The sequence below is a fragment of the Paramormyrops kingsleyae genome, chromosome 12 (genome assembly GCF_048594095.1).
Source record: "Paramormyrops kingsleyae isolate MSU_618 chromosome 12, PKINGS_0.4, whole genome shotgun sequence".
In the NCBI taxonomy this organism is placed as follows: domain Eukaryota; kingdom Metazoa; phylum Chordata; class Actinopteri; order Osteoglossiformes; family Mormyridae; genus Paramormyrops; species Paramormyrops kingsleyae.
This window is the reverse complement of record NC_132808.1, coordinates 11,510,505-11,521,545: the sequence shown is the minus strand read 5'-3', so window position 1 is coordinate 11,521,545 and position 11,041 is coordinate 11,510,505. Positions and strand designations below refer to the sequence as shown.

Sequence of the window (11,041 nt, the reverse complement as noted above, 5' to 3'; positions counted from 1 at the left end):
TCGTGTTTGCTTTGCTACCATTATCAATAGAGCTCCTTCTGCAATGACTGCACATGTTCTTCCTTCAGTTTGATTAATTTAATTTAAAAGTAGATAAAATATGGGACCCTAATAACATATCAGTAGGTTTTTGTTAATCTTCATTAGTTGATACTGAGCATTACAGATATGCTGATGGAATCATGTATTAATTATATAACAGGAGATGTGTTGTACAAGGTTGGTGGAACCAAAAGAGAAAACAAAGTCATGGATGCAATTGCAAAATGTTTTTTTGTGTGTTTTGCCCTGGTATGACTGCTGGCATCAACAAATGGGTAAAAAAATAAAGAACGTAACATCATAACTTCATAACTTTGTGGCAGACAAAAAAAAATTCCCTTCTGCCTAGAATTCTTTCCTTATGACCCAGCTCAAGTTCAAGTGAATAGTGAAAATTTGGTGACTTTTGATTACTTTTGGTGCTTGGTTCAATTTCATATTTCCAGGTGTGACAGTGCCGAATATTAAGTCATTTGGTAGATTATATGACAATAAGACAGACTAAAAAAAAAATTAATTAAGCAGAATGAATTCAACAAAGTGTGAAAAATATTATTCAAGTCAATGAATCACTTCTTGTGACTGAAAGTGACTGTATTTGCACAAATGAGCGTTGTTAAATGAAAAAGTTGTTACTGTGACATTTGCAACGTTGTACTGGATTTGCTGGTTGTTAATCTTAAGGTTTGATTTTAAAACATCATGAAAAGTAATGTGAATTTTTTTGTCTATTTAAGGCAAAATAAAAATAGAGTAACAGCGAGCGGTAGCTTCTGCTGCGAAGGAGGTGTGACTTTGCCTTTAAAAAGAGCGATTACGTCATGGGAGGTAATCCGTGGCAGGGGGGCACTTTAGAGCGCAACACAGTATGAATTTGTGTATACGCCTAGTGCTGGTATCACTCGGCTCTTCTGTCTTACCACCAGGTTTGAGCTGAAAGTTAAAAATATATTTACGTATATTTAATCAAGAATAGGTGAAATTTGTCAGTTATATAAAAATGACGAATATTTTGGTAAAACAAGAGCAGTCAGCACCTAAGAAAATGAAGATCACAAGTCTGACTATTATATTAATCCTGTTCAACTTCAAAATCAACTCAACTGATGGTATGTATCATTTAAAAATACCACCTATATTCATATAATAATGTTTAATAAACAAAATTATGATCTCATGGAATATTTGATTATGTATGCATGTAACATAGTACCAGTGTGGCGATTTTAATAAATATAGCTCTTCAGTTCCAAAGTTGAAGTTTCGTATATTTTAAGCTTATATTTCACACTTCTTAAATTTTAGTAAAATTACGGTTATACGGAGCCCCCGAAGTCCCATACAGTGATTTTTTTATCTTGTGCGCACAAGTTATGTACGGTCCGTAAGGTTACCATATTTCGTGAGACAAAAAAAAATACACTCTGTCGCTCACAAAATGTCACAAATATTAAAGAAAAAAATGGCTTCTTCCTCTGCCATGCAGATAGCCATAGTTCTAAAATACAAGCAATTTATAAGAATAACGAAAAATTATATAAAAAAAAAAACAAATATGGTAAAATATATTTTAGAAACGGAATGTTGGCTCAAATTTTGGAATGTTTGTTGACAATAAACATATACAGGAACCCAGCTTTACAAACTTTCACTATAATGAACTTTTTTTTTTTTAATCAATATTAATAAAAACATTTTTATTTTTGTATTTTTAACACTTGCTTAAAAGTCAAAAAATCTATCAAGTAAGGTAAGTTGTCTCTTAATGCTCCACTGTGTCTCCCAAAGCATTCTTGGTTAAGTACTGTATATCTTCCGTAATACATTCTTTTGTAAGGTAGGCCTGAGCCTCTCTTACAGTATCTATCTCTTATCGCTGCTTATTTAAAATAAGACTATAGTTAAGAGTAGTTTCATAACCAAACGTCATTTATCTAAAAACCAGTCAGTCAGTCAGTTCTGACTGGTCCTGAAGATTAAAGAGCTGTGGTCCTGGTGGTTTTATAGTATGTTGGCGTCAGATCAAAGAAAAATTCTTGGAGACAAACAGGACATGTCTCTAGAGTGGTATATATTTTAATGCGGTGGGGGTGCATTTGATTGTCAGTCCTGCCCTTGGATGATTAATATATTGTTACGTGCCGTAAGTTTTTGTTACGTGCCGTAAGGGATATGTGCCGTAAGTTTCGGGTACGTGCCGTAAGTGTTACGTGCTGTAAGTTTAGGAGGATGCCTGCAGGTCCTTCGGACGTCCTGCCCACTCGCCGATTGGTCGCCCGCCCCCTCGACTCCGCCCTCAGGACCTGACCCCGCCTCCCTTGCCCTCGGAGCCGTTTCCGGTTCGCCGGCTGAAGAGTTCGCCGCTTCGTCCCTTCGTCTGCCCGCTACTTGCTTCTCGCCTGCTAGCTCGCTCTCTGTTCGCTTTTGCTTTGTTTGATTGATCGTGTATGACTGTTTTGCCCTTGACTTCCGATTCTCGCCTCGCCCTTATTTGTACTGTCGCCTTGGTCTCTGATTGCTTGATTGGTTTTGGACTTTCGCCTGTGTTTCGACTTCGCCTCTCGGTTTTCCCTTTTTGATACCTTTGCCTCGGCTTGGTGTTTCGTGTTTCACTAGGTGTGTAGGGAGTGTCTGCCTTTTTGTTTATTCGTTAACGTGGGGATTATTGTTTGTTTGGTCAGGGAGATAGATTTAGGCATTGTTGTTTCGTTTCACCATTTTTCTTTGTGTTCACTTAGATAGCTCAGCTTGGGTTACTCGGTAGATGTGTTTTTGTTTGTTTCTTTGGCCTTTGTCACTCCTGACGTTCGTTACACCTAGTGTTTGTACTGCGTTTGTGAAAAACTATAAAAAAAACTATAGAAAAAGACTCCCTCTGTGTCCCGTGTTCCCTTCTCCTAGCCCTAGTTGTCCTGTCCTCCCCAATCCCTCCTTCCCTTTCACTTTGTTGCGGTCCAACCCTAGACTGGATCGTAACAAAATTGGGGGCTCGTCCTTTCCTTCTTTCCCTTTCGTGCTTGTCTGGCGGATTTTTTTTTGTGTGGGGGGGTGTTGTGATAATTGCAGTAATCGTGATGGCCCAATTCGACCTTGTTGCGTTCACCCTTTACCCCACACTCGAACAATTTGATGTGTGCCGCAAGGATGATCTGCTACAGATAGCAGACTTCTTTAACATTTTGGTCCCCGCTGAGGCTTCCAAGCGGGTCGTTAAGCAATTTTTGCTCGATGAATTGGTTCAGCAAGGTATACTGCCTGAGTTGGGTGGATCCCCTAGTGTTGCTGCCACCCCGGTTCGGATGTCTGCTGTAGCGGAGGCCAGCAGCGACGATCCAGGGAGTGGACACCGCATGGATCTTGGAGATCCCCGCTCAACCAGGGAGGACCTACTGCTGACAATTAAGTTACGGGAGTTAGAGCTTGAGATTAAGAGACAGGAGTACCAGGCTCAGCTACTCCATGTCCGGGCTATGGAGATGGAGGCTGAGAAGGAGCTGAAGTTACGTCGGATGAGCATGGGCGACCAAAAACCAATGCCTCTTCCACGTAAGGTACCCACACCAGGTACACCTCCACCCGCAGCTCGCTCCGCCCGAGACCAGGCTGACGCCCAAGACGCTCCTAGACCCCGTCCCCGGTCTCCCTTGAGCTCGCCTGTCTCCCCGGAAATTGGTAGATCGAGCTTTGATGTGAGCCGACACATCGGTCTTGTTCCTGTGTTTCGGGAAAATGAGGTAGACGCTTACTTTTCCATTTTTGAGCGCATTGCTATGACATTGAACTGGCCCAAACACCTTTGGTCATTGTTACTGCAATGTAAGCTTGTGGGTAAGGCGCAGGAGGTTTGTTCGGCTCTTGCGTTAGAGCAGAGCCTTGATTACGACATTGTGAAGGCTACTGTGCTTCGCGCTTATGAGTTAGTGCCGGAAGCTTATCGGCAGAACTTTCGAAATCTTCCCAAATCCGCCAGCCAAACATACGTGGAGTTCGCACGCGAGAAAGCCGTCTTATTTGATAAGTGGTGCGGCGCTAGTGGTGTGTTTAACCACGACCAGCTTAAGGAACTGGTCCTGTTAGAAGAATTTAAGAACTGTGTTCCTGATCGAGTGGTAGTGTACTTGAATGAGCAAAAGGTCACTTCGCTAACTGAAGCTGCCACCCTCGCTGACGAGTTCGTTTTGACCCACAAAACGGTGTTTGCTCCGATTCCTTTGCCTCGTAAAACTCGTCCGATTGTAACCTCCCCTTCGCAAGCGTCTCCACCACCCGTGGAGAAACGCGAGTGCTTTTACTGCCACGAGGTGGGCCATATTATATCTGTGTGCCCTGCATTAAAGCGCAAGGAAGCTCGTACAGCAGCTAGAAAAGTGAATGTTGCTGCCTGCCCCAACAGTTCTTCGCCCTCCTCCTCTCGTGTTGATGCTGCTTTTGAACCATTTGTATTTACTGGTTCGGTTTCGCTCAGTGAGATGGATGCTCGGCACCCTGTGACTATCCTGCGGGATACGGGAGCCGCTCAGTCCTTCATGGTGGAAGGAGTTATTCCCCTATGTGACGAAACGTACTGTGGTACGGATGTGTTGGTGCAGGGAATCGATTTGTGTGTGGCTGGAGTTCCCCTGCACACCGTTTATTTGTGTACTCCCGATTTCTCGGGATACGTGCGAGTAGCTGTCCAGCCCCAGTTACCTGTCCCAGGCATTACGTTTATTCTTGGGAATGACATAGCGGGGAAGAGAATCGTTCCTCTACCCGAAGTCGTTCTGGACCCTGTGCTGTGTGAAAATGATGTAGCGGTGGAACACCCGAAGGTGTTTCCTGCGTGTGTGCTTACTCGTGCACAGCGGCGCCAACTTGCCGACATTGACCTCGAGGACACGTTCATGTCCGTGCCAGTGTTGGATAAACCTTCGAAGGTTGAGTCTGTGACCCCGGATCCTAATCACTCTGTTACCTCCCCTGAAGTTCCGTTCTGTTTGTTTTCTTATGTTTATTTTGTGGTTTTTGTTGTTTTTTGTTTGGGATCTGTGTATTTTGGTGACCCGTGTGGGTTCACTCTTGTGTGGGGGGGTGTTACGTGCCGTAAGTTTTTGTTACGTGCCGTAAGGGATATGTGCCGTAAGTTTCGGGTACGTGCCGTAAGTGTTACGTGCCGTAAGTTTAGGAGGATGCCTGCAGGTCCTTCGGACGTCCTGCCCACTCGCCGATTGGTCGCCCGCCCCCTCGACTCCGCCCTCAGGACCTGACCCCGCCTCCCTTGCCCTCGGAGCCGTTTCCGGTTCGCCGGCTGAAGAGTTCGCCGCTTCGTCCCTTCGTCTGCCCGCTACTTGCTTCTCGCCTGCTAGCTCGCTCTCTGTTCGCTTTTGCTTTGTTTGATTGATCGTGTATGACTGTTTTGCCCTTGACTTCCGATTCTCGCCTCGCCCTTATTTGTACTGTCGCCTTGGTCTCTGATTGCTTGATTGGTTTTGGACTTTCGCCTGTGTTTCGACTTCGCCTCTCGGTTTTCCCTTTTTGATACCTTTGCCTCGGCTTGGTGTTTCGTGTTTCACTAGGTGTGTAGGGAGTGTCTGCCTTTTTGTTTATTCGTTAACGTGGGGATTATTGTTTGTTTGGTCAGGGAGATAGATTTAGGCATTGTTGTTTCGTTTCACCATTTTTCTTTGTGTTCACTTAGATAGCTCAGCTTGGGTTACTCGGTAGATGTGTTTTTGTTTGTTTCTTTGGCCTTTGTCACTCCTGACGTTCGTTACACCTAGTGTTTGTACTGCGTTTGTGAAAAACTATAAAAAAAACTATAAAAAAAGACTCCCTCTGTGTCCCGTGTTCCCTTCTCCTAGCCCTAGTTGTCCTGTCCTCCCCAATCCCTCCTTCCCTTTCACTTTGTTGCGGTCCAACCCTAGACTGGATCGTAACAATATGCGGAACAGTGTTAGGACAGTTGTGATACCCTTTTCTCCACTGTATCGCCCACTCCACTGTAGACCAATGGTGCTGGATATATATTTGCATAGCATGACACAGTACTGTTTTTGACTTAATAGATTTTTTTTTAATCCACCGCAATTGTGATGAATAGGGCAAGAGAACAAAAACCACAGGAACGGCTCTTTTGTGCTTGCCAATGACTAAAGATGATTTAGCCTCTATGGTTTAGCTAAAAAAAAGGAACCAGCTGAGAAGAAAATGCTATATATCATTTTTTTTGCTCCTTTTCTAAGCCTGGGCTCAGAAAAGTACCTTTACAATTGAAATGACTACAGAACAAATACACTACACAGACCAACTATCTAAAATACACAGCTAAAAATAAAATGTGGTAATGACTAATATCAGTGCCATACCATCCTCAATCGTGGAATCGCTTAATGAAAATCTTAATATTAAATGAGCAAAGTGATTTGATTTGTTAATGTAAGGGGGCACACTACATAGTACAGAATGTTACTGCAACAGGTCAGTGTAACAGGTCAGTGCCCTCTTTCTAAGGAACTTTTCAAAGAGGAGTAGAGGAATAAGAGTAACTGGACCTCACTGAATGAATATCCGGTATTTATTTACAAAAAAAACACATATAAACAAAGTACACCTCTTTTAAGGCTTTTCCCCATAGTTGTAATTACGAAACCAAAATAACCTCAGAGCTCTTAAAAATCCCAAAGTAAAATGTCCAACATAAAATGTCCAATCTACCCGGGTAGCATATTTTTGTTGTGTTTTCAAGGTGAATTGAGGTCTCAACGCTTATCTGTAATATGGGACGAAGGCAGAAGGCAGGGAAAGGTCCGCTTCGGTCAGCAGATGCTCCTCTTCAACCTTATCCAGGATATATACAGAAATCCAGATGTTAAATTTAACACTTTTTAATACCTTTTTTAATACTTTCTCAATATTTTTTAAAACCCGCACGGCATTGAGTTGCAACCATTTTTAATGCTCTCTTTTTTTTGTTTTTGACAACTGCTTTGTTCTTAACCATTTATTCTTGTATACTGCGTTTTGCTATATTGTAAATGCACTATATTGTTATCTTGTTTGAGAAGTTAAACAATAAAAAAAAAAAAAAAACCAATTATTCCCTAAAAATTAAAATACCAGACCTGGAGAAACTCGAAAACCCATATTCGTGGAATACACAGTAGTTTGGAATTACTATTTACTAAACCTCAATTGCTGCATACTAGCATAGCATTTCTCTCGGTAATATGGCTTCCCGTAGTACAATAGTTAACCTGAATTCCAAAAAAAACTCCGATTGGTTTCTTCCTAACGTGGTCATTACCTCAGTTTTCCTCATTTATACAGCAGTCATGAGTTAACAGCAAAATTAGGAATGAAAACATCAATATATATATATATATATATATAGTCATGCTTAAATGAGAAAATGCTAGTCTTTCTTATTATGGTGGGTTAGTAAAACACAGCAGCTGAATGCCCAAATGAGTTCAAATGAGAGTACATTAAAATGGGGCAGATATGGGCCACCCATTTTGTACTTGTGTGCCACCCATATGGGCTTGCAATCTAGGAAGAGGTGGCGACTCATTGACTTAACAGTCTAGGTTGTCAGTTGAACACCATAAGAGTTAATAAATATTAACAGTGTAAAAACAACACTCACTGCTCACTGTAAAATATTATAGGTAACACTGAATGGTGTGGACCCATATAAACACCATGAAGTGTTAATTTAACACTGGCACATTTGATGTGTAACATGTTTTAGAACAATTTTACCCAGAGCAGCTATGGTCTGCTAGCGCGGTGCTATGCTAACTGATGCAAACTGTGGTCCCGCCATTTTTCATTAAGCTCCACAGCTAAAGACACACGTTCCAATTTGACAAGTATTATCTTCGGGGAAGCATGGTAAGACAGCATGAGAAAAGGGGTTTTCTAGTTGCATTTTACAAATGCAATACTACTTAGATACTGTATAGATATTGTATATAGTGTATAGTACTGTATATAGTGTTGTGCTGTACAGTATAGATGCATTGAAATAGATTGACTGTACTCATATTTAAACCCTGCTGATCATACACACATATAATGCACACGATTACATTCCACTATTCAAATTGTTTTCTACTTGACTGCTTCTGTAACATTTGCACAATTTCTGGATGTCTGAAATACCTATTGTATGCTTTCTGTGTTTAGAGTTGATATTTGTAATTTATTTATAAAAATTCTTGTACTCTAATAACTGGAACCATGTGTTCTGTGCGGCTTAGTGGGCTAAGCCTGTGTACCTGTAATCACAAGGTCACCAGTTCAAACCCAGCCTCTGCATGTCTGTGGGTCCTTGAGCAAGGCCCTTAACCCACAGCTCCCTGGGTGCAGCCATGAATAGCTGCCCTTCACGGACAATTTACTTACAAAGAGCAAGTTGAAGGAGACGTGAAAGACAATTTCTCCATGGGGATTAATGAAGTGATGATGAGTATTATTATTATCATTTCATAAAGGAAACTGATAGATCATACAAGTGTAATATTCTTATCAAACATATAGATGACAATAATGTAGAGCAAGAACAACAATGTGGTGAAACTGTTTCAGTGAGTAAAGATTCACTTTGGAATCATTTTTCTCAGAAACATGAGAGTGTGCTACGCGAACAGGTGGAAGCCAGAGCAAAACGTGAGCAAGTTTTATATGGTTTTGTATGGTCTATAAAGTAAATTAAAGTATAAAAGCCTATAAAGTAAATATTGGTAATCAAATAAATTCATTTTGTCATTCAAAGTAGGTTTAACTTTTTTTTTTTTACGTGACATTTTTTAAATGTCACGTAACGCTGTCAGTGAAATTTTATTTTATAGAGAGACGCAGCAGCAGCAACAACAGAAAAAAATTGAGGAACTTAAAACGTGGATGCTTAGCCTGTATATTCTTTAGGCTATACTCTTTCATTGTTGCCGCCTAGTGGTTCGGACGCATACGTCCGAATTTTCAATAACAGAAAAAAATGACGTTCAATAAAAGAAACAAATGTATCAAATCAACCAAAAACGGCTTGTTACACTACAAAAAACCTTTCAGATAATATCTGTAGAAAGTTGCGCAATTTTTGTGCCATGGTTTTTTTGTAACAAGTAAAAATAAAATGACCATGGTAGCCATCTTTAAACGGGTCGAGTGTCAGGAAGTAAAATATAAGTGTTAATAAAATGAAAACTAAGCACTTCAAACTATTTCTTTCACGGCCAATAATTCATAAACCGTCACAGTATTAAGACAAAACACGCATTTTTCCATAAATATGACTGTAATGCTCTCAAATAGCTTGCTCACTCATCGCGGAAAAATGTCAGTCGGCATTCTGTACATTCGTGCAATGTTTATTATCTTCGGAGTTTTAGAAGAAAACCAATGAATAAAATGACAAAGTTACCCTCGTTTGAAAGCTTGATCTCTTATGTACATAAATCAATCACTGTAATCCTTATTTGTCAAGTATTTTTTCAGATATATGCTCTGCTTCCCTGCTAGCACATTATTTTTTACGCACTGAACCTTTGCCCATGGTTATGTTTCACCATAATAAACTTTTTACATGAACATCAAATTACAGTGTCATTTGCTTCATCCAATAGAGGTGTGTCTAAGGTTTGCAAAATGGTATGGGATGTGCTGATTGGGCATTGTTTTTCGCGCTGGGGACATGAATGCGCAACTTATTATCTGCAGGTGCAGTATTTGTGGGAGTGTCTCGAGTACGCATTACGCACGTAGTCTCCGTGAGTTTACCCAGTTATTTTCGGACAACAACTTTTTTGACTGAAGAAAAATGGCTCGGATGACTTTCACTGTTGAGAAAGCACAGAAGATGATTTTGAAGAGTGGTTCGGGGGAAGAAAGTGTCGCTTTTATCCATTGATTCGATGGAGGAGGACGCTTTTTTGCGCGGAGAGGATGCAACGCTCGACATAAGTACATTTATTTACAGTTTACATTTTACTCTTTTATTCTATAGATTTTTATAATTCCGTGATTCAGCAAATTACAATTAACATTTGCTTTGGTAACATTGTATTGTGTTACATTGGGAAAAGTTCCGCATTGCCTTTGTCAAGCTTTGAAGTGTTCAAAGTAATGCAGCGCTTTTGGCTTTCACTTGGGCAAAGTTACGCGGGGCTCTGTTTGGGCAAAGTTATGCGGGGCACTTGTCGGCCTTGTTTGAGCAAAGTTATGTACAGTACTTGTCGGCTTTGTTTGGGCAACATTATGTACGGTACTTGTCGGCTTTGTTTGGGCAAAGTTATGCGGGGCACTTGTCGGCTTTGTTTGGGCAAAGTTATGCGGGGCACTTGTCGGGCTTTGTTTGGGCACAGTTATGTGTGGCACTTGTCGGGCTTTGTTTGGGCACAGTTATGCGGGGCACTTGTCGGGCTTTGTTTGGGCACAGTTATGCAGGGTTAGGGTTAGAAACAAAATGTTTCTTATGACCCATAAGTGGTAATGCATTTAGAAAGAAAGACGCTACCCCAAAAAACACTGCTAGTTACACTGTGGCCAGTTTGGATAGGTTTTGGATAGGTTTTGGATAAGTTTGGCACAAGTCGTGTGAATAAAATATAGATTTTCCTACAAATGTGTGGTGATGATGTGTGACAAATTGTTACTTATGACCTATAAGTGGTAATGCATTTAGAAAGAAAGTTGCTACCCCAAAAAACACTGCTAGTTACACTATTGCCATCTTGGATAAGTTTCAGATTAGTTTAGGTTAGGTTTTGGATAGGAAAAGCTCCCAGTTGCACCATTTGCTCTTTCCTCCGTAAAACCTGTTGGGCTGCATCAAATGATATGAAATTGGGCACACATGTAGAAAACAAGTTTGGGAACCAGATTTTTAAAATTGGACCTATTCCATCATGTAGTTTTTGAAATATTTGCAAAAATCCAAGACACAAAGACAGGTTTTTGTATTTTTCCAGCTGTTTTTGTTATATTCGCATGTCCATAAATTATACACAGGTTATTCATT

General features: G+C 40.8%; 1 protein-coding gene across 1 annotated transcript in view; it reads left to right on the top strand.

The window, feature by feature from the left end:
* Positions 1-939: 939 nt before the first annotated feature.
* The window catches only part of LOC111858571 (uncharacterized), a 62,017-nt gene continuing 51,915 nt past the window's right edge, over positions 940-11,041 (top strand). Inside the window, exon 1 of the mRNA XM_072718458.1 lies at positions 940-1,151. Within this exon, the coding sequence (XP_072574559.1) occupies positions 1,043-1,151 (109 nt within the window). The 5' untranslated portion in view covers positions 940-1,042. The remainder of the gene's footprint in view (positions 1,152-11,041) is intronic.